The 27,299-nt window shown below is 45.8% G+C and overlaps 1 protein-coding gene across 1 annotated transcript in view; it reads left to right on the top strand.

Moving 5' to 3' along the window:
* The window catches only part of LOC124623065 (glucose dehydrogenase [FAD, quinone]-like), a 66,347-nt gene that overhangs the window by 17,069 nt on the left and 21,979 nt on the right, over positions 1 to 27,299 (top strand). Inside the window, exons 2-3 of the mRNA XM_047148857.1 lie at positions 10,406 to 10,754; positions 18,140 to 18,150. Of these exons, the coding sequence (XP_047004813.1) occupies positions 10,406 to 10,754; positions 18,140 to 18,150 (360 nt within the window). The remainder of the gene's footprint in view (positions 1 to 10,405; positions 10,755 to 18,139; positions 18,151 to 27,299) is intronic.

Genomic DNA, 27,299 nt, shown 5'->3' with positions numbered 1-27,299 from the left:
AGGAGGAGGTGGATAAAGAAAGGGGAAGGGAGAGAAGGAGATCAGGACATATATCCAATTCCCATACATAATAGAAACATGTGCTTTATCTTTTTTTCCATTTAAGAGGACTGAGCCACAGTAAAATGTGACCAGGCACAGGTAGTTATTACGGAGCATCGCTACAGTCTCGATATTTCCGATCCTTCCGCAGGGGTGGGGCAGTGCAGCGAGGGTTTACAATCTGTACCACGAGTGCTGATGGTGTAGTGTGAGCACTGATAGTGCGGCACTTACCAACGACCAATGAGCTTCCCCCAACCAGGTCAGGCAACTTATACCTGTGGCGGGCTTCTCAAGCTGCTCACTCTTGTCTATTAAGGGCCCTGGATTGCAGTGGACTGATGTTGGAGACACTATCAAACCTCCCCTATATTGCGTCTCTCTATCCCTTTTTCAAATAAACTACTTTAGTGTAAAAGACGACTTCACCTTGTTACTTTTAAATCCACAACCTAACCTGTTGACCACACTCCTATCTTGGTTGTTCTGCACAGTTAATTCAGATGAGTAAGAAAACTAATCCTGTAATGGTGGAACACAGTAATAGCAGAGCTTTGGTTGATACAGTCATATCGCTGAAGTATCCATGTGTAACTCAGCAAAGTGATATGAAGTTGTACAGGCACGTTAGGACATTAGCAGAATGTTTGCTTTCAAGGTACTGGGAGAATTCCAGAAAAGTGTAGCTCATCAAAAAATGAAACAACGGTATAAAACACTAGTGTGATACATTCTTGTGTACTGTTCGAGTGTCTGGTCTCCCCACCAGGAAGGCATAACAGCAATTCAGAAACGAGATGCTATATTCCTTACTCGTAGGTGAGTGTAACGGAGTTGCTTTGTGATTCAAATGGGAATCACTGGAGGAAAGGCAACGTTCTTTTCACGAAACGCTATTGAGAAATGAAGTTATTTTATACACTCGTCGCTGGACAAAAATTTAGCCACTTGATTTTCAGCAACTCAACTTTGTTGACATATTTAGAGATTACAAAAGTCATGAAGAACACAGCTTTTTTAAAAAACTGACAGAGGTTTGGAAAAATATAAATTAAAATGAATGTACTGAAAGAGTTGGCATTATGTACCACAGTCAGAGTACAATAGAGTGAGAATATATGACATTATGTACGAAGTAACAAACATGGTCACAAGACAGCGTGAATAACAGCACATAGTAGCGCTGAATGTGTTCGACAGGCAAAGCAAAGCATATCAATTTGGATGTTATACAGCAGAGACCATAAAATACATCTTTCTTAAAAGTCATCATAGTCGCCGTTGACTGTATAAAATACACTCCTGGAAATGGAAAAAAGAACACATTGACACCGGTGTGTCAGACCCACCATACTTGCTCCGGACACTGCGAGAGGGCTGTACAAGCAATGATCACACGCACGGCACAGCGGACACACCAGGAACCGCGGTGTTGGCCGTCGAATGGCGCTAGCTGCGCAGCATTTGTGCACCGCCGCCGTCAGTGTCAGCCAGTTTGCCGTGGCATACGGAGCTCCATCGCAGTCTAACACTGGTAGCATGCCGTGACAGCGTGGACGTGAACCGTATGTGCAGTTGACGGACTTATAGCGAGGGCGTATAGTGGGCATGCGGGAGGCCGGGTGGACGTACTGCCGAATTGCTCAACACGTGGGGCGTGAGGTCTCCACAGTACATCGATGTTGTCGCCAGTGGTCGGCGGAAGGTGCACGTGCCCGTCGACCTGGGACCGGACCGCAGCGATGCACGGATGCACGCCAAGACCGTAGGATCCTACGCAGTGCCGTAGGGGACCGCACCGCCACTTCCCAGCAAATTAGGGACACTGTTGCTCCTGGGGTATCGGCGAGGACCATTCGCAACCGTCTCCATGAAGCTGGGCTACGGTCCCGCACACCGTTAGGCCGTCTTCCGCTCACGCCCCAACATCGTGCAGCCCGCCTCCAGTGGTGTCGCGACAGGCGTGAATGGAGGGACGAATGGAGACGTGTCGTCTTCAGCGATGAGAGTCGCTTCTGCCTTGGTGCCAATGATGGTCGTATGCGTGTTTGGCGCCGTGCAGGTGAGCGCCACAATCAGGACTGCATACGACCGAGGCACACAGGGCCAACACCCGGCAGCATGGTGTGGGGAGCGATCTCATACACTGGCCGTACACCACTGGTGATCGTCGAGGGGACACTGAATAGTGCACGGTACATCCAAACCGTCATCGAACCCATCGTTCTACCATTCCTAGACCGGTAATGGAACTTGCTGTTCCAACAGGACAATGCACGTCCGCATGTATCCCGTGCCACCCAACGTGCTCTAGAAGGTGTAAGTCAACTACCCTGGCCAGCAAGATCTCCGGATCTGTCCCCCATTGAGCATGTTTGGGACTGGATGAAGCGTCGTCTCACGCGGTCTGCACGTCCAGCACGAACGCTGGTCCAACTGAGGCGCCAGGTGGAAATGGCATGGCAAGCCGTTCCACAGGACTACATCCAGCATCTCTACGATCGTCTCCATGGGAGAATAGCAGCCTGCATTGCTGCGAAAGGTGGATATACACTGTACTAGTGCCGACATTGTGCATGCTCTGTTGCCTGTGTCTATGTGCCTGTGGTTCTGTCAGTGTGATCATGTGATGTATCTGACCCCAGGAATGTGTCAATAAAGTTTCCCCTTCCTGGGACAATGAATTCACGGTGTTCTTATTTCAATTTCCAGGAATGTATTTATTGTTACTATTGCAATTTCGGCGTTATGGCCATTTTCAAGTAACACTGCAAAGTCACATTCTGTCAGAATATAAAACTATCTAACATGAGAACATGAAGGACATATATTCACAAACAATGAATAACATAAAACAGTGCAAAAATGGAAAGAATACAATTTTAACATTAAATAACAATGAGAAAAATCAGAAAGAAATGAGTCTGCAATTACAAGCTTAAAGAGAAGAGCGGTTTACGTGAGCAACTATGTAACGCCAAAATTTGAATGAAGGCAAATCATTATCAAAGCGCTGGTTGGAACGTAGCATTGCAAATTGCGTGTACATTAACAAAATGATTATAGGATGCAGTCCAGACTGGATTTTCCATAGTCTGTAAACATAATTTGTGAATGCTAGGTACCATTTCTCAATAAAGAGTAAGGCTAAAAATGGATGAGGTGAGAAATAAATAAATTTCGCATAAGGATGGTGAGGAAAGATAAGAGAAGTTAGGGCTGTAACGGAAGCATATACACAGTTACTTTCCCGCACTTCATTTGGGAGTGGAACACGAAAGAAACTGGCTACACTCTGAACTGTGAGAGAATGCTTTGACAGCTGGGAGCGCAGTTGTTAGTATTCGACATTAAAGTGCAGAGGGCCATGGACTGGCGGAAAGGGCTGGGAGGAGGGTGGGGGCGAGCGGGTCGACAGGCCTTCCCCTCCCACCATTCAGCCCTGTGATAGCCTGGGCTACAGAGCCTAACAATGCTGCATGACTCAAAGCAGCATTCTTGTTGGAAGTATTTTATTTTTTCGTATACTAGCAGAGTTTGCCTATTTACACACAAATAAAGAGATATACGACACTAACAACGTACAGCAAAATGCGCAAATGTTATGCGTAAAATATTGAATGAAGACGTTATCTCTTATTACGTGTGGGACAACTGAAACCTCTAGATCATCATTACCTGATTGATCTCTTATCACTAACACACAGACTTCGGTATCTCCGCTGCTGCTCTCCTCCCCGTCTGCTAAGGAAATTACAGTATTTTCTATGGACTTTTCTCTTATGCTTTCTTCTATATTCGTCTTGGTAATCTCTTTCAACACATGATTCACGACATTCTCCCAATTTTCTGGCGGTACTCGTGTGTCAGCCTCATATACGAGCCTCTCTCTCCGTCTGTGTCTTGCGACGTAAATGTTTTGTTTCGCTCCGCGACATCTGCTTTTATTGAGCCCATACAAGTTCGATACCCGGCGGGGTCAGGGATTTTCTCTGCCTCGTGATGACTGGGTGTTGTGTGATGTCCTTAGGTTAGTTAGGTTTAAGTAGTTCTGAGTTCTAGGGGACTGATGACCTCAGAAGTTAAGTCCCATAGTGCTCAGAGCAATTTGAACCATTTTGAACGAAGTTCGATAGCGTTGTAATTGAAGTGGTACTGTATACATTTGTGAGCGCGATTGGCTTGTATAGTTACACTAATTCCACAAGTCCCGTTATTTGAATATTCTGTTCAAACCCTATTTCACTACCTTTTAACCATCTGACTATTTCGTCTCTCAATGCAGCAGCCGTTGGTGCGTTGTTTAATTGTACTGAATGGTACGGCGCACCTTCAATTACAAAAACACTACAAGAACTGTCATTTGGTAGCAAACGAGTAACGGACCAGCCTTTAAATGTATCTATATTCATTTTCTCGTGATAATAGAAAGTTTCTCTCTTTCTTTCTTTCTTTTTCTTTTTTACTGTTACATCATTATCGCACCAGGCACAAAACCATTCATAGAGCCAGCGTGAACAGTAGTTGTATTGTACTGTATTGTGTGTTAACCGGTGACCTTGAAACGACGGACAGGCTCCGTCCCCGCCACAGTCGCAGTGGTCCGCAACCCCACGTCGACTACCGCAGTCCACTTCACCCCTCCGCCGCCCCCACCGAACAACTCTTTCAGGGTTATTGTGCGTTTCGGCCCCCGGTGGACCCCCCCCCCCCCCCCTCACTCACCAGGGAACGTCTCACACCAGACGAGTGTAACCCCTATGTTTGCGTGGTGTAGTAATGTTGGTGCACTCATACATGGAGAACTTTTATTCGCAGCAGTCGTCGACATAGTGTGGCTGAGGCGGAATAAGGGAGAACCAGCCTGCATTCGCTGAGGCAGATGGAAAACCGCCTAAAAGCCACCCACAGACTGGCTGGCTCACTGGACCTAGGTGGAAAACCGCCTAAAAGCCACCCACAGACTGGCTGGCTCACTGGACCTCAACGCAAGTCCACTGGGCGGATTCGTGCCGGGGACCAGGCGCTCCTTCCCAATCCGGAAAGCCGTGCATTGGACTGCACTGCTAACCAGGCGGGCTGAACAGTAATTAGTTGCTCTCCCTTACCAGCTGGCACACTCATAGTTCCATCGTCTGTCCACCAACTTTTCGTCAATCCATATTACATTTCCGGATTTGCTGCTAACAACTCAGGCAGGAAAAGACATCTACATGCCACAATGTCAGTGCATAGCATTGGCACCTTTCTTCCTGAGAACTTTTCCCACCAAAAGCCAATTTTTGCTAAAACAGTAGAGAGACTTGTCGTTCTGCCTGTGAACAAACCACTGTCCTACAGTAAAACCATCAACTTTTTAAGTGTCAGGTACTCCTTCCTCGACACGGCCTCCTCCTTGGTTTTCCAGATGTCACAAAAACAGGGCTCCCAGCTGAAACTGCAGCCTATTTATCATTTGTGACTCTCTTCACTGACGCTGTGGAGAAGTTCAGTGCTTCTGCCAATTGTCAAAGGCCGACCATTGTCCCTACCCCATTCAAAATTAACATGCAATTTGTATATAAATACTCGTGCTTGAAATTTCAGTGTAGCTTCTTTTCCAAAAGTCCTCCTCTTCGCACTACAGCAAGCCATTCTCCACACATACGGCAAGAAACTCACAGAATTAGTGGAATGTGCATGTACACACACGAATCTGAAAGACAGTGATGTTATCAACTTTTTAAAAGTCAGATACTCCTCCCGGCTGCAGTATGCCTATTCACGCTGATAAGGTGAAACGTTATAACCACTGCCCCCCGCGATGGTTGCCACCTGGTCGCGTTGCGGGCGTGTGACGCGATAACAAAAGTGTGTAAGCAGATCAGACACGGACGGAGGATCACCGTAGCGAAGATATGGGCTGCAAATGGGAAAATCCATTGAGATAAACGACTTTGACAAAGAGCGGATTATTGTTACACAGGGCCTGTGAACGAGTATGTCGAAAACGGCGAAGCTAGCCAAATTTTCAAAATGGCTCTAAGCACTATGGGACTTAACATCTGAGGTCATCAGTCCCCTAGACTTAGAACTACTTAAACCTAACTAACCTAAGTACATCACACACATCCATGCCCGAGGCAGGATTCGAACCTAGACCGGAGCAGCAGAGTGGTTCCGAACTGAAGAGACTAAAACTGCTCGGCCACAGCGGACAGCTAGCCGAATTTTCACGTGCTATTGTCGTGAGCATCTACTAAAAGAGGTAGAAGGACAGTGAAACTACCTTTAGGCAGTTAACGGTTGGACGTCCAAGACTCTTCACAGAACATGGGGTTCAGAGGCTTGTCTGTTCTCTAAAGTAAGATACGTGGTGATCTGTGGCATCTCTGCCGAAAGAGCACAATGCTGGTGCCCGCCGCGCAAATGTTTCATGTTCATCGTACATTGTTGAACACAGAGCTCCGCAGCAGACCATTCGTTCGTGTTCACATGGTGACCCAATGACATTATTAGTTACGATTGCAGTGGGCACGGGTCCATCGAGATTCAACCGTAGATCAATGGGAAAGTGCCGGTTCTTTGGGTGAACCACATATTTGCTACAGTAGCTCGCTGGTCGTCTCCACAAACGCCGTCATCGAGCTGAATGGCAGCTCGAAACCAGACACAGGCTGGTGGGAGCAGTATTATGCTATGGCAGACGTTATCGTGCACTTGTGCCGGACCTTTGGTAGTAATCAAAGACACGCTGACAGCTGCGAACCACCTGTATCTATTCATGCTTGATGTCTTCCCCGGCGGCGATGTCGTCTTTTAGGAGCATAACTGCCCGTGTCTCAGAGCCAGAACTGTGCTAGAGTGGTTTGAGACGCTGTGACCAAACTGGCCTGATGTAAATCCTACGGAACCCATCACAACGTACGAAAAGCAGCGGCCCCATATTTAAACGTATTACATGACCTGTGCGTAGACGTCTAGTGCCGCATGCCTCCAAAGACCTACCACCAAACAGTTGGATCCCTGATACGCAAGCCGGCCACTGTGGCGGAGCCGTTCTAGGCGCTTCAGTCTGGAACCGCGTTGCTGCTACGGTCGCAGGTTCGAATCCTGCCTCGGGCATGGATGTGTGTGATGTCCTTAGATTAGTTAGGTTTAAGTAGTTCTACGTCCTGGGGACTGATAACCTCAGATGTTAAGTCCCATAGTGCTTAGAGCCATTTGAACCATTTTTGAACCTGGTACGCAGAATCAGTGATGTATTTCGTTCCAAAGGCTGACAATCAGGCTATTAAGCAGGTGGTCATAATTTTTTGGCTCATCAATCTATGTGTCTGATAGCACTTCCTTCAAAGTTGATTGTTTCACTCACACGACAAAGTCTTTTCCTTGACTTTCCAGGCGCAATTATAACAGGAGTCCCAGCTGAATTGGTAGCCTCTTTATCATTTGTGACTCTCTTCAGTGACGCTGCAGATACGTTCAATACTTCTGCCACCCTGTCAGTCACTTTATTCACTGGTACCAAAGGCCTACCATTGTCCCTTTCCCTTTCAAAGAAAACACCCAGCCTGTGTACAAATTCTCGTACTTGAGAGTTCAGCTTAGCTCCTTTTCCAAAAGTCCTTTTCTCTGTACTACAGGAAGCCATATTCCACACACACAGCAACAAACTGACAAAATTAGTGGAATGTAAACGTACATACACAATCCTGAATGAATCACGCAGCAGCACTGACTGAAAGCAGGGGTTGCCTAGCACTGCGGCAGCACTGGTGCGTTGCTACGGTAATGTAAACGAAGTGTGGTGATCCCATTGGTCGTGGTGGACGTGCGAAGGACGTGCGCCAAGGCGACTTCAACTGTCTCCATCTACATCTACATACATACTCCGCAATCCACCATACGGTGCTCGGCGGAGGGTACCTCGTACCACAATTAGCATCTTCTCTCCCTGTTCCACTCCCAAACAGAACGAGGGAAAAATGACTGCTTATATCCCTCTGTACGAGCCCCAATCCCTCTTATCTTATCTTTGTGGTCTTTCCGCGAAATGTAAGTTGGCGGCAGTAAAATTGTATTGCAGTCAGCCTCAAATGCTGGTTCTCTAAATTTCCTCAGCAGCGATTCACGAAAAGAACGCCTCCTTTCCTCCAGAGACTCCCACCCGAGTTCCTGAAGCATTTCCGTAACACTCGCGTGATGATCAAACCCACCAGTAACAAATCTAGCAGCCCGCCTCTGAATTGCTTCTATTTCCTCCCTCAATCCGACCTGATAGGGATCCCAAACGCTCGAGCAGTACTCAAGAATAGGTCGTATTAGCGTTTTATAAGCGGTCTCCTTTACACATGAATCACATCCTGCCAAAATTCTACCAGTGAACCGAAGACGACTATCCGCCTTCCCCACAACTGCCATGACATGCTTGTCCCACTTCACATCACTCTGCAGTGCTACGCCCAAATATTTAATCGGCGTGATTGTGTCAAGCGCTACACTACTGATGGAGTATTCAAACATTACGGGATTCTTTTTCTTATTCATCTGCATTAATTTACGTTTATCTACACTCCTGGAAATTGAAATAAGAACACCGTGAATTCATTGTCCCAGGAAGGGGAAACTTTATTGACACATTCCTGGGGTCAGATACATCACATGATCACACTGACAGAACCACAGGCACATAGACACAGGCAACAGAGCATGCACAATGTCGGCACAAGTACAGTGTATATCCACCTTTCGCAGCAATGCAGGCTGCTATTCTCCCATGGAGACGATCGTAGAGATGCTGGATGTAGTCCTGTGGAACGGCTTGCCATGCCATTTCCACCTGGCGCCTCAGTTGGACCAGCGTTCGTGCTGGACGTGCAGACCGCGTGAGACGACGCTTCATCCAGTCCCAAACATGCTCAATGGGGGACAGATCCGGAGATCTTGCTGGCCAGGGTAGTTGACTTACACCTTCTAGAGCACGTTGGGTGGCACGGGATACATGCGGACGTGCATTGTCCTATTGGAACAGCAAGTTCCCTTGCCGGTCTAGGAATGGTAGAACGATGGGTTCGATGACGGTTTGGATGTACCGTGCACTATTCAGTGTCCCCTCGACGATCACCAGTGGTGTACGGCCAGTGTAGGAGATCGCTCCCCACACCATGATGCTGGGTGTTGGCCCTGTGTGCCTCGGTCGTATGCAGTCCTGATTGTGGCGCTCACCTGCACGGCGCCAAACACGCATACGACCATCATTGGCACCAAGGCAGAAGCGACTCTCATCGCTGAAGACGACACGTCTCCATTCGTCCCTCCATTCACGCCTGTCGCGACACCACTGGAGGCGGGCTGCACGATGTTGGGGCGTGAGCGGAAGACGGCCTAACGGTGTGCGGGACCGTAGCCCAGCTTCATGGAGACGGTTGCGAATGGTCCTCGCCGATTCCCCAGGAGCAACAGTGTCCCTAATTTGCTGGGAAGTGGCGGTGCGGTCCCCTACGGCACTGCGTAGGATCCTACGATCTTGGCGTGCATCCGTGCGTCGCTGCGGTCCGGTCCCAGGTCGACGGGCACGTGCACCTTCCGCCGACCACTGGCGACAACATCGATGTACTGTGGAGACCTCACGCCCCACGTGTTGAGCAATTCGGCGGTACGTCCACTCGGCCTCCCGCATGCCCACTATACGCCCTCGCTCAAAGTCCGTCAACTGCACATACGGTTCACGTCCACGCTGTCGCGGCATGCTACCAGTGTTAAAGACTGCGATGGAGCTCCGTATGCCACGGCAAACTGGCTGACACTGACGGTGGCGGTGCACAAATGCTGCGCAGCTAGCGCCATTCGACGGCCAACACCGCGGTTCCTGGTGTGTCCGCTGTGCCGTGCGTGTGATCATTGCTTGTACAGCCCTCTCGCAGTGTCCGGAGCAAGTATGGTGGGTCTGACACACCGGTGTCAATGTGTTCTTTTTTCCATTTCCAGGAGTGTATATTTAGAGTTAGCTGCCATTCTTTGCACCAATCACAAATCCTGTCCAAGTCATCTTGTATCCTCCTACAGTCACTCGACGACGACACCTTCCCGTACACCACAGCACCATCAGCAAACAGCCGCACATTGCTATCCACCCTATCCAAAAGATCATTTATTTAGATAGAAAACAACAGCGGACCTACCACACTTCCCTGGGGCACTCCAGATGATACCCTCACCTCCGATGAACACTCACCATCGAGGACAGTCACAGCTCTTCTCTTGCTGTACGGAGTGTAGTCGTGGTACGCAGGTGCCTTCGCTGTACAGCATGCAGTGGCTTGTGGATTATATACGTAGAAGTATATGCAGATGTAGTAGGTTTTCCATAAATCTGTTACAGAATGGACAGTGGCAGCGCTGCAGACCTGCCCTGATGAGTGGATCCGCGGTTGCAGCCTCTGCGCAGTTTTGCGGTGCGGGGAGTGGCGGCGGCAGCGCCGGGTCCTTGTTCTGCCAGCTGCTGGCTTCCCTCGCCCACGCGCAGTGCGCGCTCGCCGACCGTGGCGCCTTCCCACGGGACGCGTCACCCCCGTTGCCGCAGTACGACTTCGTGGTGGTCGGCGCCGGGTCGGCGGGGGCGGCGGTGGCCTCCAGGCTCTCCGAGAACCCGGCCTGGAATGTTCTGCTCCTGGAGGCGGGCGGAGACCCGACCCCAACGTCAGACGTCCCCAGTCTCTTCCCGACGTTGCGTCAGACAGAGGTACGACACCACATGGTAAACGTCGCTGTGGCGTACGTGTTACAGGGTACTTCCCACAGTGCCACGCATTACAGCTTCTTATACTCCATTCACGAATGGAGCAGGGGAATAACGAGTACTTTAAACCCGCTACGCGCAGGGTAGTTAAGTAATTATGTCTTCGTAGTCCCCATGTGGGAGCAATGCGCAGGAAGCAGTAGTAAATTCCTACATGGTTCATTTAATAGTAGTACCTGAATCTGTGTAAGTAGGATATCGCGAGACAGTTGGCATGTGCAATGGGCATTCAACAAGCAACGCAAAGCAATTTTTTGTTTGAAGCTGATTGGTTTTATTCAGGATTCTAAAACACGATATTACTCCCCGCTCTATTGGCTAAAAAACCCAATTTTGCGACATAATCTGCGTTTAATCCGATGGCCTTAGCCACGTTACTGGTACCATTCTACTGGTTGATGTTGGAGCCAACGTCTTGCTGCATCAATAACCTACCACCGTCCTCGTTCTGCTTCCTGCCGAGCACATCCTTTCTTTCTTTTTTTCTTTCTTTTGCTATTGCCTTTATCCCGCATAGTGCGGAGGGTCGGCAGGGTTAAGTACGGAGTTGGCATGGTTAATTTTAAGGGGTGGCCGGATTCCCTTCCTGCCGCCACCCCCGTCCCGGGGTATGGGGTCTAGTGTAAATCGTGAAATAGTGGGAATGTGTTTCAAATGTCTGCGAGTCGTGTAATTGAGGCGGGACGTGTGGAATAGCCCAGTATTCTGCTGGTAGGATGTGGAAAACCGCCTAAAAACCACATCCAGGCTGGTCGGCACACCGGCCGTCGTCGTTAATCCACCGGGCGGATTTGATCTGGGGCCGGCGCGCCTACCCGAGTCCAGGAAGCAGCGCGTTAGCGCTCTCGGCTATCCTGGCGGGTCTGCCGAGTGCATCCTTCATTGGGCCGAAAAGATGGGAGCTGGAAAGTTCTGCAGACTGAATGAGGAAGAACAATCCAATGAGGATTTCTGAATCGCTCTCTCGCGAGCAGTCTTGTCTAAAGCCTTACGTAGCCATGGGGAAGGAGAAACTCGTTTGAATTTTTGTGTCGACGAACGCGCTGAAGTCGTGTCTTGTTTCCTGAGGTCGGCACAATACACCCCACAGTTCATCGTTACATCATGAGGGAGCCGGCCGGAGTGGCCGAGCGGTTCTAGGCGCTTCAGTCTGGAGCCGCGCTACCGCTACTGTCGCAGGTTCGAATCCTGCCTCGGACGTGGATGTGTGTCATGTCCTTAGGTTAGTTAGGTTTAAGTAGTTCTAAATTCTAGGGGATTGATGACCGCAGATGTTAAGTTCCATAGTGCTCAGAGCCATTTGAACCATTTTTTAACCACGAGGGATGATATAAAAGAGAATAACCCTTTCAAAGTCTCAGAAGAACGTCGCTTTGTCTTCACTGGCTGTAACTGTGGCTTTAAACTTTTTCTTTAGAGAAGAAGTGGTGTAGCGTTACTCCAGAAATTGCGGTTTTGTCTCCAGATCGAAGTTTTGAACTCATGCTTCATCGCGTATGACGATATTCGATTAAAAATTGTCATTATCAGCCTAGTAACTCGCATGCAATTCCGTACAGATTGTCCTTCATTGGTCTTTGCAGTCTTCTGTTTGCTGGCGAGGAACCCAGTGGGAACACACCTTTGAGTACCAGAACCGGTGGTCGAGTGTGCCAGCACTACCAACACAGACGTCCATTTGAAAAGCGAATGTCTGATTGTGACCCGTCGGTCACTTCGAATGAGAGTGTCCGCACGTTCCAACATAGCAGTAGTCACTGCTGTGTGTAGACGGCCGACAACCGGCAGATAAGGCGGGTTTGCGCGACCTTGTTTCGATGACAGCAGTCGCCTCGCCCAACGACTCGGGATGCTTTTGTTCACTGCCAGGTGTCCGAAGGCATTCAACAACATCCTATGAATATCTGCGATGCTCTCGTTTTCCGCCAAAAGAAACTCAGTGTCAGCTCTGTGCTTGGAACGCACCTCCGTCACAGACCTCATTAGGGGAGGATCTTAGAGTGGATGAAATTATCTCGGACGACATCGTGTGATGAGTACGTTCTCGAAACAGTCAAATAAAAAATTATACAAATTTAAAATATTAATGGGACCTTATGATCCTTTTTCCTTTGTGAGGATGAGACCCTATTGGTGTCTATGTAGATTAGGAAGAAGGTCGTGTTTCGATCCTGAAACAAGGAAATGATGGGCCTGATTAAATATACTGCAATAGTACTACAAATCTCTTCCTGATGTGGTAACCACTGATACTATTCTAACAGCTCACTGAATCTGGATTGTATAATTCTTTGGCGAAATACAGACAGAACAGACAGACCGCGTAAATGATTCTCCCAAGTTACTTTCAAGCACCTTCTGCTGCATGTTCTTCAGCATTCTCATGACATTCCTCCATGAATCAGACAACATTTAATACCACGTGCTGTTATTCCTTGTATTTGTTTGAGTCCCGTTTTAGACCAATGTTGTATAGGTCCCAGATATTTGATCAGTGTTCCGAGGTCAGTATCGAGAGTATTTTGTAAGAAATCCTCTCTAGTAAACTGCCTTCATTTTCCTAGTACCCTATCAATAAGCCGAAGGAATCCATCTGCTTTTCCTATGACTTTCTGTACAGCCATTCAATTTCATACCCATATAACTTGTTACGCCCATGTATTTGTATGAGTTGACAAATTCCAGTTGAGACTGATTTATTTTGTAGTTATAGCATAATATGGTTTGTTGTATGTGAAGTACACACTTTTATATTTCTTAATATTTAAAACTTGTCGCCAAACTTATGCTCCACTTTGAAACATCGTCTAGGTCTGAAGAAATATTTGTACAACTTTTCCACAATGTACTTTATAGATACAACTGCATCATCGATAAAAGTCTGACATTACTATTAATATTGTCCGCCAGGTCATTAATCTGCAACTTCCCTGCCAATAAATCCTCAATTAAGTCAAAAATTTTGTTGGAGAACTAATATCGTCGAACTGTCATTAAGAAGTATTGGCGTGGTACTACGGGAAATACTTTTCGGAAATCAATAAATACTGCATCCACGTAGCTGTCTAGATCTACAGCATTGAAGACACCATCTGAGCAAAGCGCTAGTTGGAATTTCTAGATACATTACAGCAGACGTCGCCGAAGCACAAACTCAGCTTTGTGCCTCTGTAGTGAGATATTAGATTTGTATTTGGGAGGAAAGCGGTTCACATACCATTCTTGCCATCCACATTGACGTTTTCCGTGATTTCTCTAACGTGGTTAATGCGAATGCCGGGATAGTTCCTTCGAAAAGGGCGCGGCTGTTTTCCATCCCTATCCTGTTCTAATCAGAGCTTTTGCTTGGTCCCTAATGACATTATCGTGAATGAGAGGTTAACCTTAATCTACCCCGATCTTCAAGTGCAGTCATACAGGTTGTAGTTGTAACAATACGGAATGGGAAGGATTTAATCTAAAACGGAACCACTTAAGTTTGAAGAACAAGGAATTCTACATTCAAAGAAGGGAAAAAATGTTTAGAGTAACAACACGTACCGAATTTCCATTCCCAAGAGGTAAGAAATTTGTTTTCCGGAGAGAACCAAATTAATTTAAAAGGAGGCTTTTAGTTTAAAAGAGATAAGAATATCTGTTTTCAGCTTTGTTTTAAACATTAAAGCAGTTTTCTTTGTAATGATGGCCTTAGGGTCTACGCCGTTGAAAGCGAAACTGGCGTACTAAAGGTTGTGCTAAACTACGAGTAGTTATGGCACGCGCGTTAAAAGTAAAAAAAGGGGGTTTGGCGAGAAAGAAAAGAGAAAATGAAAAGGATTGTTATGGGGCAGCGGGGAACTGGAAGCGATAAGGTGCTGGCAAATAAAACTTGACATTTTCACTATGCTGGCTTTCGAATAAAAAATGTGACCCTCAACTACTAACCTCAGACTCAGAATTGAAATATTGAAAGTTTTGGCTGATTTCATTGTCTAGGGGCTGGGATACGTAGTTGCCGCGTTACAAGCCAAATACTGCTGAGTCTACAGTACACAATATGAATGTACACATGGATCGAATGGTCGAAGGTTCCTATCAGTCGGCAATTGCAAATTTTGAATGCAACATAGAAATTTATAAATGAAAGATTGCAATCAAATAAAATCTGCAGGTACTATTTTTAACGACTTAAAATGATGAGTACGATAGCAGAAGTACCTTTAAGTATGCCGTTTATTACTGCAAAACACATGTTGGTGTCGATGGCCTAGCAATACAATGCAAGTTGAAGAACATGGAAACAATAGGTTCCTACTTCACGTAATTAGTTATGAACAACAACATAGCTCGCGAGGTATTCACTTCTAAACGCATACTAAGTCTTGACTGCGGAAGCCACGGAAATCTCACAAGTGCACAAGTCGGCACTACGAAATATTTCTATCTCCCGTGGCCACGCACAAACTGCTCAACATTCTCCAAGTATTTCCTGCGACCGTCCATCGCGCCTTCCCGTCCAGCACTCCCTCGTGTCCTGTGCCACCTGATGCTCCTCCCCCCCCCCCCCCCCCCCTCCATACAGTCGCTCCATTGACTTCGGTAGTCGGCTACTCTAGTAACGAGCGCTGTTATTGGCTAAAGCGCTCCCGCCATGTCTCCAAGCCAGCGCACTCTCATAAACATACTGAAACACGTACGAAATACTGCATTTATATTTAAATAACTTTAAATTAAATAAATATTCCTTTGGCTGGACCATAAACATGCTCTTACACACATTATTAAATACAAAAACAAATTAAATATACATATATCAAAGGAATGGAAGCAAAAGTAGGCCAGCAGCCTAATGTCTGTATGCTTTCTAAAACACAGTAAATATTTGATCAATTTCTTCATGAATAGTATATATCGGATATAAACAAAGACACAGACGAATAAATATATATTTATGAGCATGCTGCTACCGTTTTTTCGTGTAACTGTGAAGTACTTATTGTGTGACATGATCAATAGTAATCGGCCACTTTGACCTCTAATAACTCGTGTACTATTCAAGTTACATGCCTGTAATTCATACAAATTTAGGTTTACACTAATAGCTTTCTAAAGACACGTCGATCGAGATAATAGGATGAACCGTTTGGATTTTGGAAATTCGTTGCTGGGTATTACTTGTGTAATTTACAGTCAGATACTAAACTTTAAACTAATAAAGATATTGAAAATCTCATTACACCATCAGAATCGTCTTGCAAATAATGGTAATGTACATGTTCTTTCTATCGTGATTCCTCTGACTATTATTAATTTCTACATGAAGTGTGAAATGTCTGCCATTATGGTTTCACGCAATCCGCCATCTTTGGCACTCATGGCGTACAAATCTCCTTCATCAACACAAAGCACACTATTAATTTTAATTTTAATAGTTAACAGCCTCAGCTGCACTGTTTGCCTAGAATTTACCTAGGTTTCAGTCGGCATAACCCAACCTTCTACAGAATAACAGTTACTACCGTCTTTCCATTGTGGAAACCAGTCGTGGCTGCCACATCGGAGTCACGAAGTGGGGCCGGGGCAGTTCCAGATAAGTTTTATAGTCTGACTATAATTTATGGATCTGTAGTGTTAACTTGACGATGTCGACTATGGAAAGACGGTAGTTACGGTTATTCTGAAGAAGGTTGGGTTATCCCGACTGAAACCTAGGTAAATTCTAGGCAAACAGTGCAACTGAGGCTGTTAATTATTAAAATTAAAATTAATGTTTACACAGTTGCTGACAGGGCCGCGAAATGTTGAAGACATTTAAACAACTCACAGTCCTCGACACAGGATAAACATGAAATTCGCAGCCACGTGGTCGGCCTGGACCACGCGCTTGGTCTACCCCTCTTGCTCCAGGTAACATTTGGCACCACATGGTTGCTGAGGAGCCCACGCTTATCGAGCGGCCGATGCGGCCACGGCAACTCCGAACTTAGAATATTTTCAGGACGCCACAACTCGCCTGTTACCTCCCAACCAGAAAAGACAATTATTTGGAAACATGAGTTAAAATAAATTACGATAAAATTTCAGATATTCCACTTAGATTTTTATTACAAAACGCTTTCTTATGGCAGCGGAATGGATGACTCTCACAGTGTAAATAATTTAAAAGAAAAGAAAGGTCAAGACAGCTACTTAGTAAGCAATAATAATTTAACAAAAAGACTTCTCTAGTAAATCAATTTTCAAGCAAAAGAGCAAAATTTTAAAAACAGTGATATATAAATAACATAATTACAGGGGGTACAGAAAGGAGAGATTTAATTACTTGTAGTCTTTGCTGCCACTGGTTCAGTCTATATCAGAAAAACAATACTAAAAATGAGAAAAAATGTACATTTGATATATTGATGAGAATCAGCATTCAAGAAGGTTGAAGACTCGGTACAGATCAACCAGTGAGTCATAACCCAATGACTATAACAGAAGGTGGATTCTAAGTGCTATTAAGGAAATGAGGCCCCAGCAGTTGCACGAACACTTGTGCTCAAAATACTGAACTTCAAACAAAGCCCGTACTACATATTCAAGATTATCTTTTCAGTAATCATAAACTTCAAGCAATGCCCACATTACACCACAAAGTATCCTCAAAATGGCAGTTTTGGGCAAATACAGTTTACACAAAAGGGATTTTTTGTTTCAAGTAAATATTAAACAAATAAACAACAGATTAAAGAAAGGTGCCAATGACTTAAAGCATGAAAGACTGGCTCATGCTTGACAGAACCCCTTCGCCTCATGCAGTACAAGTAAATATGGCCAGCACTGACCAACTCATTGGGCTCAAAACAAAGAACATGAACCATCCCATGCACTGCACACATTTGGAAAACACATAGACGCCAAAAGGCAAGTGCTGTAGTTGCACATTGGCAAAAGAACCCAATAACGCCGCTACTAATACACCATCCTTGGAAGTGGGTACACTTAACCGCCGAGCACAAGCATGTCACAGGAGCAACCAAGATGTTCACCAAACAAATACATATGTGTCCGCTCCCCCATTCTATCTGTATACTCACGGACCAAACAGCAAAGCCGAACCAAGGCCGTATTGGAACTCGAGCGTCTCTTTGCTCAGACAAGTGAGCTTAGCAGTCCAAGACAGCGCAATGCCGAGAAATCCGCATCGGTTTACAGCCCAACACAATGAGCGCTTCTGGCTTCTGAGGAACTTCCTTCTCCAGCTAATGGCAAGACGGAACTGACCAAGAGCCAAAGTAGCTCGTTAAGTCACCACGACCAGTCGCTCACGCATTCTCTCACGAGGTGCCAGGAAAGAGTTATCGAATGTCCAGATGTAGTAGCCTCGCGCCATGAATGAGGAATCGATAGTGCCCATGGATCAAAGACAAACACAAAAAAATGGTATCGGGGAAAAGTACCTACCACCCCACATCATAATTTGTAAATGTGAGATGCGCAAAACTGCACCGAAGTTTGGAGTCCTTATTAAACTACAGATTACTAGTAATTGTCTGGGTAAGTCAGTAAATAAGTTCAAGGGCCAGAGGAAGCGAAGAGCACATAGCCACCATGTCCAATAAAGTGTTGTGTTATTCAAATCACCCTTAGAATTGGGCTTCAAGTGCAAGTTACACCTTAATTGCACCTTTCCACTAGCTGACACTTACAGAACAGTTATACAAATTCCATTTGTTTGTGTCAAGTATGGCCAACCGATTTCGGTACAACATGAACCATCTGCAGATCTACAGACAACAGTAAAATAAGTAACCAGCACATGTTCTGTGTGTGTGTGTGTGTGGTGTTATGTTGACGTGTTGTGCAACAGATTGATCTGACCAGTATCCTTGGGATCCTGCCAGAAGCAATTTCCACCCCACACTACTACAGAAGTCAGACAGACGCTCCTAACGTACCAAAATGAAATGCCTGAAAAACTTTCAGCAATAAATATCTTCTGAAGTCGTCCACTATACGGAACAGACACAAAAATTCTCCATTTTATTGTGTAACTAGTGTGACACTTGGCTACTGGAGTATTGCTAGTTAGTGTAAGAAAAACATTAAACGAACGGAAAATACTATTTACTGCAAAATCTGAGAAAATCAAGTGAAACTTTTATTTATAAACTAATACACAAATTTCTGGGTTCTTATCGGTATAGAAGGTTACCTCTTATGGATTGGAATCCTGTTAATGAAATTTATACACAAATTGTGGGAAAGCTCTTTTATCCCTTTTCTTTAAAATTGTTATTTACTCAGCAGAATGGCTGAGAACTGCACCTACTCAACTTGAATAATTATCCAATCGAATTTTTCTAAGCACGGTCTAGGCTGCCACGTGAGAGATGTAATGGAGTGACATGAATGAAGTATGTTATTTCTAATGGAGGAAAGATGGGGCTCGCCTACACTGTAGCGCGCAATACCATGAGCGACGACTGCTGCCTGCATTGTTCGTCGCTAAAACATAGCAAAACTATCTCTTTCCATCTGGATTGACCTTCACCAATCAAACTCTCACTATGCCTTGATGAAGTCAAGGACTCCTATCTGCCCCTAGTCTAACTATTGGCATGGTACACTTGTCAAATAACCAGTACACCGCGATGCCACTCAATGTTCCCTCACAGGCGCTAACTAATACTCTGACTGTGTTCACACTGCACAGTAAATGTCGTGGCCAACACAGTGAACAAACACTTAATTGCGAGCGACTCAGTATAGAATATCACTCTGATTCACTAGCCACAAAGCTGGTCTCTCAGTGCAGTATTGAATAGAGACTTTGTTCCTCGCTCTCTGCGTACATGCACGAGCGCACTTGCTCCTGCTACATGTTCCCACTTCACGAGTGTCACCGGAACGACTTCTCTCCACGCAAAAAGCGAAGGGGTATATCATCCGCTGTCTTTCCCTCACTTCTCCGGCTCATTGCGTCAGAAATAGTCCTCCTATCAGCGTTACTCTTACAAACGGGAGAATGGCGCACCGTTTAAGCCGACAAATCCGGAAATATAAAGCATCGGTGTTAGGCATTTACTGTCCATCTGTGAGAACTCTGAAACTGCGCACTAGGTCCATCAAAAATGCGTATGCAGGGGGCTCTCCCAAACAATACAGTGGGTTTTGCTTTTAAGGTGAACACGCAGGCCATTATCCCTTTTCTTTAGCAAAAACTGGTTTGGTCCCTCGGAGGTCAGCCAGCCGGCACAGCTGTGTGCTAACTCACCCTCCTACGGACTTTCCAGTGGCCTGGTTGCCTCCGCCAAACCAAAACTCCTGTGCCTGTCGTGTCTTGAATGTTTGTGTACACCAGCCTCTACTTCTTAATCTTGGTGGCACTTGCGATTTATTTATTAGATTTGCACTTGCAATTTATTTATTAGATTTGCATATCGATGAAATGCAAATACACTCCTGGAAATGGAAAAAAGAACACATTGACACCGGTGTGTCAGACCCACCATACTTGCTCCGGGCCCTGCGAGAGGGCTGTACAAGCAATGGTCACACGCACGGCACAGCGGACACACCAGGAACCGCGGTGTTGGCCGTCGAATGGCGCTAGCTGCGCAGCATTTGTGCACCGCCGCCGTCAGTGTCAGCCAGTTTGCCGTGGCATACGGAGCTCCATCGCAGTCTTTAACACTGGTAGCATGCCGCGACAGCGTGGACGTGAACCGTATGTGCAGTTGACGGACTTTGAGCGAGGGCGTATAGTGGGCATGCGGGAGGCCGGGTGGACGTACCGCCGAATTGCTCAACACGTGGGGCGTGAGGTCTCCACAGTACATCGATGTTGTCGCCAGTGGTCGGCGGAAGGTGCACGTGCCCGTCGACCTGTGACCGGACCGCAGCGACGCACGGATGCATTCCAAGACCGTAGGATCCTACGCAGTGCCGTAGGGGACCGCACCGCCACTTCCCAGCAAATTAGGGACACTGTTGCCCCTGGGGTATCGGCGAGGACCATTCGCAACCGTCTCCATGAAGCTGGGCTACGGTCCCGCACACCGTTAGGCCGTCTTCCGCTCACGCCCCAACATCGTGCAGCCCGCCTCCAGTGGTGTCGCGACAGGCGTGAATGGAGGGACGAATGGAGACGTGTCGTCTTCAGCGATGAGAGTCGCTTCTGCCTTGGTGCCAATGATGGTCGTATGCGTGTTTGGCGCCGTGCAGGTGAGCGCCACAATCAGGACTGCATACGACCGAGGCACACAGGGCCAACACCCGGCATCATGGTGTGGGGAGCGATCTCCTACACTGGCCGTACACCACTGGTGATCGTCGAGGGGACACTGAATAGTGCACGGTACATCCAAACCGTCATCGAACCCATCGTTCTACCATTCCTAGACCGGCAAGGGAACTTGCTGTTCCAACAGGACAATGCACGTCCGCATGTATCCCGTGCCACCCAACGTGCTCTAGAAGGTGTAAGTCAACTACCCTGGCCAGCAAGGTCTCCGGATCTGTCCCCCATTGAGCATGTTTGGGACTGGATGAAGCGTCGTCTCACGCGGTCTGCAAGTCCAGCACGAACGCTGGTCCAACTGAGGCGCCAGGTGGAAATGGCATGGCAAGCCGTTCCACAGGACTACATCCAGCATCTCTACGATCGTCTCCATGGGAGAATAGCAGCCTGCATTGCTGCGAAAGGTGGATATACACTGTACTAGTGCCGACATTGTGCATGCTCTGTTGCCTGTGTCTATGTGCCTGTGGTTCTGTCAGTGTGATCATGTGATGTATCTGACCCCAGGAATGTGTCAATGAAGTTTCCCCTTCCTGGGACAATGAATTCACGGTGTTCTTATTTCAATTTCCAGGAGTGTATGTAAAATTGACTCTAGCCTATCGAGTTTGGGCTCGAATGAAACGTCTTGATACTCAGAATACGATGGTGAGGTCGGAATATGTAAGAAATGAAGATCAGGAGACCACGCCACCTTACAGTTCTATGAAAATACTAAAAGGTTATCAAACCATGCTACTAGCCAATATCAGATACACCAGAACGTAACTGACTGTACTGGGTAAAAGACTAACCTGTCCAACTATCAGCACACTGTAGATGCTACATCATATAATAAAATTATGATTTTGTATAATTAAAGTTAAAAATATAGACCACAAGATTGCTGCCACAGGGTGGCATTTGGCATATTTGTCAAATTTGAATAATACGTGTTCACTCCCATTGAAATAACAATAATTATTGTTTTGTAGAGAGAATGGTGTTCTTGTAGGCACTTAATTGAAAATTAAGATTATGTACTGGAATAAAAACATCATAAAAATTTGCCAAAGTTAAAGGCCAGTGGCAAAAATATCCATAGCACTGCTGCAGACTTGTCTTCGTCGTGAATTGCTTTCTCATGTGATCGCTGTTTTGGTGTTGTGCTGTGAGCCAACCAGTCGTCTGCGGGTCACCGCCGTAGCAGAGAGCAGGAAAGGAAGGCTCCTTCACCAGTGTCATGTATGGCATGCATTTCACAAATTTCCAACAGCACGCATCCTTTCGTCTATCGCCTTTAATGTACACTGCATAGCCAAAGAAACTGGTACACCTGCCTAATATCGTGTAGTGCCACCATCCCTGATATGCTCAATAATGTTCATGTCTGGGGAGTTTGGTGGCCAGCAGAAGTGTTTAATCTCAGTAGACTGTTCCTGGAGCCACTCTGTAGCAATTCTGGACATGTGGGGTGTCGCATTGTCCTGCTGGAATCGTCCAAGTCCATCGGAATGCACAATGGCCATGAATGGGTCGAAGTGATCAGACAGGATGCTTACATATGTATCACCTGAGTCATATCTAGAAGTATCCGGGGGTCCCGTATCACTGCAACTGCATACTCTCCACACCACTGCAGAGCCTTCAACAGCTTGAACAGTCCCCTGCTGACATGCAGGACCCATGGATTCAAGAGGTTGTTTCAAGCCAATATGTGTCCATCCGCTCGATACAATTTGAAATGATACTCGTCCCATCAGGCAACATATTTCCAGTCATCAACAGTCCAGTGTCGTGTCGACGGGCCCAGGTGAGGCGTAAAGCTTTGTGTCGTGCAGGCATCAAGGATACATGAGTGGGCCCTCGGCTCCGAAAGCCCGTATCGTTGATGTGTCGCTTAACTGTTTGCACGCTAACACTTGTTGATGGCATTGAAATCAGCAGCAATTTTCGGAAGGGTTGCACTTCTGTCGCGCTGAACGAGTCTCTTCAGTCATCGTTGGTCCTGTTCTTGCAGAATCATTTTCCGGCTGCAACGATGTCGGAGATTTGATGCTTCACCGGATTCCTGATATTCACGGTACACCCGTGAAATGATCGAACGGGGAAATCCCCACTCCATCGCTATCTCGGAGATGCTGTGTCCCATCGTTCGTGCGCCGACTAGAACACCACGTTCAAACTCACTTAATTCTTGATGACCTGCGGTTGTAGCAGCAGTAACGGATGTAGCAACTGCGCCAGACACTTGCTCTCCTATATAGGCGTTGCTAACGGCAGCGCCATATTCTGCCTGTTTACATATATCTGTAATTGAATACGCATGCCAACACCAGTTTCTTTGGCGCTTCAGTGTATATACACAACAATTATCATCATATTAAATAAACATAAAAGTTGAAATAAACATTATAACTGAATTCGTTCTACTTATTCAGAATTACGTTTGGATCTTGCTTTTCCTGAGTATACATTTCAAGCTCCTACAGGACTTTACGGTATCGTCACTTTCGGGTTCTCTGCAGGATGTCCAAGTTTTGCTCACTGTTCGTGACTGGATGCTCCACGTAGCCACATGTGCCCCAAATACTGTTCTGTTCTGATAGTGTTTCTGCTATTCAAATCTTGTTTCAATTCTATTCCCTGTTTATCCTACGTACGAGTATTGTTAACTGTAGTCATTACAGTACCTCAATTTTGAAACTTATTCTTACTATTGCGGATTTACGAGTATGGCGGAACCTTAATTTTAACAAGTTATTTGTGCGAAGACTATTTCTACATTTCTTACGAAAATGTTTCTAATTCTGGAGAAACTAGAATCACAGAAGGCTGTCTTGACTATGGTTGATATGGGTGCAACGGTGGTTACAGTACATGATACGGACTACATCAAGGAAACCGAGTTTTTTCTTCTTTTTTACCTAGAATGGAATAATAGTAGTCAAAAAAGATCCAACGAGCAAATTTCAAATAGATGCAAGTAAAAAGTCTATAACACATTTGTATTCCAATCTCTCCTTCTACAGCTCCCTCTAGTACCTCTATCTAGTGCCTTTTCTCGCCGATTCTCTGGAGAAACTCCTTATTCCTTACCTTATCAGTCTACCTATACGGAGAAACATTTAAACTTTAAGTAATGAGCCACCGAATCTCCGAATCACGCTTACAAGAAAACTACATAAAGAGAAAAATTCGACATGTCCTACTGAGAAAAACACCTGTCGCACAAATTATAAAATAAAGAATGTGTTGAATAAAAGACTGAAGGCGGCATGCACATATCAATACGAAGGTTGGAACTTTAATGGCGGCCACTATTTACTTACAGCTCGTACAAAATAGATACGTGTTTCAAATTTTTACTGACCTTCAGAGTAGTCACCAACATTGTGTATAACCCGTTGCCAGCGATGTGGAAGTCATAGGATACTCTTAGCAGTGCCAGTTGCGTTGACAGTTCGAGCGGCGCGGTCTATTGGCCGACGAATTTGTAGCAGTTCTGGAGTGAATGCCGTGAAGTGTTTCCTTCAGTTTAGAAATCGATTTGAACTCACGAGGGCTTAAGTCAGGAGAGTGCAGTAGGTGGTATAGCACTTGGCATCCCCATGAGTCAAACAAATCAGTAACAGCCTGCACTGTACGTGCTTGAGCATTGTCCTGAAAAATGATAGTCAGGTCCTCCAGAAAGTGTCATCACTTCTGTCTCTAAGCTGGTCGTAGGCTGTGTTCTAAAAATGAACAGCATAGAGACAAGACTGATGACACTTTCTGCAGGACCTGACTATCATTTTGCAGGACAATGCTCAAGCACGTACAGTGCAGGTTGTTACTGATTTGTTTGACTCATGGGGCTGCTAAGTACTGTACCACCTACTGCATTCCCCTGACTTAAGCCCTCGTGAGTTCAACTCGATTTCTAAACTGAAGGAAACACTTCACGGCATTCACTTCAGAACTGCTACAAATTCGTCGGGCAAAAGACCGCCCCGCTCGAACTGTCAACACAACTGGCACTGCTAAGAGTATCCTACGACTCCCACATCGCTGGCAACGGGTTATACACAATGTTGGTGACTACTCTGAAGCTCAGTCAAACTTTGAAATACGTATCTATTTTGTACGAGCTGTAAATAAATAGTTGCCACCATTAAAGTTCCAATTCCTGGAATAAAGAACAGCTATGAATTAGCCTAGTAAATTAAAGACATAGTAATACTAGAAGGTTCGTCAGTGTTACCTGATATTGACAGCAGGAGAGCGATCTCTTAAATTGAAAAAAAGTTGTCTTCTCACTATACTATTCACAGAGGTAAAAAAGACATGCACTAACTGCTAATACTGTGTCAGACCCCATTTGTCCCGACATAGTGAAGGAACTCGACGTGTCATGGACTCAATACGTTGTTGGACGTTCGATGCAGAAGCACTGAGCCATGCTAACGCTGCAGCGGACCATAATTGCGAAAGTGTTGCTAGTGCAGGAGTTGGTGCACGAACTGACCTCTCGATTAGGTCCCTTAAATGTTCAGTGGGATTCGCATCGGGCAATCCGGGTGGCCAAAATGTCCAGAATGTTCTTCAAACCAATCGCGAATAGCTGTGACCCAGCGACGTGTCTCATCGTCATCCAGAAAAAATCCATAGTTGTTTCGGTACACGATGTCCATGAATGATTACAAATGGTCTCCAAGTAGCTGAACATAACCATTTCCAGTCAATGATCGATTCAGCTGGACCGGAGGGCCCAGGCCATTCCATATAAACATAGCCCATACCATTATGAAGCCACCACCAGCTTGCACAGTCCAATCTATATGGTCACGAGCCCAGATGAGGCTCTTCAGGCGATGCCATGCTGTTAGCAAAGACAGCAGCGTCGGTAGTCTGCTGCCATAGCCCATTAACGCCACATCTCGCCAACTGTCCTAACGAATACGTTCGTCGTACGTCCCACATTGATTTCTGTGGTTATTTCAGGCAGCGTTGCTTGTGTGTTAGCACTGATACCTCTACGCAAACACCTTGCTCCCCGTCGTTAAGTGAAAGTCGGCGACCACTGCGTTGTCTGTGATGACAGGTAATGCCTGTAATTTGATATTCTCATCAAACCCTTGACACTGTGGATCTCGGAATATTGACTTCCCTAACGATTTCCGATATGGAATGTTCCAAGCGTCTAGCTCCACTATCATCCAACGTTCAAAGTCTGTTAACTTCCGCCGTGCGGCGGTAATCACGTAGAGAACCTTTTCACACAAATCACCTGAGTAAAAATGACGGCTCCGCCAATGGAATGCCCCTTTACACTTTGTTTACACGATACTGTCGCCATCTGTTTATGCTCGTATCGCTATTCGATGACTTTTGTCACCTCAGGGTACAGAAATATTCCCGTGAAAAAAACACCATCAAAAATAGTCTCCTCGTACAAAATAGTAGCAAAATGAAATGATTGAACTAGTGAAAATGTTGCAACTGGTGTTCTTGTGCAGTTACTTCACATTCAATGACAAAATTTACCGGCATAAGGATAGTTTGCAGTGGGTATAAGTGTATCTGGAACCATTTTTATAAAATACAAGTTTTTTGATGAACCTTTTGATTTTACAAAGAAAATCACATATTACATGAGATATGTAGACTATTGGGTTTGATTACATTAAGAAGAGAAACATGATAATGGAAGCTTAGCACATAAAAGGAGTTGTCATCATCCAATTCACTAAGGACTTTGAAGAAGATAATTGTCTAAACTACTTAACTACTTGAATTTGACACTAATAAAGGAAGACGGTAAATATGAATTGAGCACACTAGGAATCATTCATCTACAGATGTTGTCGCTAATGAGCTCTCCTGCCACCGTCCAAGACTTAAGTGGGCATATTTCAATTCAGTGGCGCACAGGTTACTAAGATTGCCGCTAAGGCAACAGAAAGCACAAAAGGAACTGGGTGTTTGAAAGAAAGTGACCTTGGTGAATGGGTACTGCATCAAAGACGTGGAGAAAATTTGTAGGAACTAAAGAAGATCCAATCAATAAGTGGAAATCACATCGCAACTAAGAACAACAACAGCAAAATATATTTGGCTTCGGTTTGGAAATCCCGCTGGTAGACACCAATTAACTGGTGGGTTTTATGACAGAGAAAATTATAAGATGCTCATGTAGGGTTCGTTAAACTTATTTTATTAGTTTGGTGCATAAGTTCGTGGCGTTTTTGTTTT

The sequence above is a fragment of the Schistocerca americana genome, chromosome 7 (genome assembly GCF_021461395.2).
Source record: "Schistocerca americana isolate TAMUIC-IGC-003095 chromosome 7, iqSchAmer2.1, whole genome shotgun sequence".
NCBI lineage: Eukaryota > Metazoa > Arthropoda > Insecta > Orthoptera > Acrididae > Schistocerca > Schistocerca americana.
Note: the sequence above shows the minus strand (reverse complement) of the source record. Positions and strands in the feature narration are given on the sequence as shown.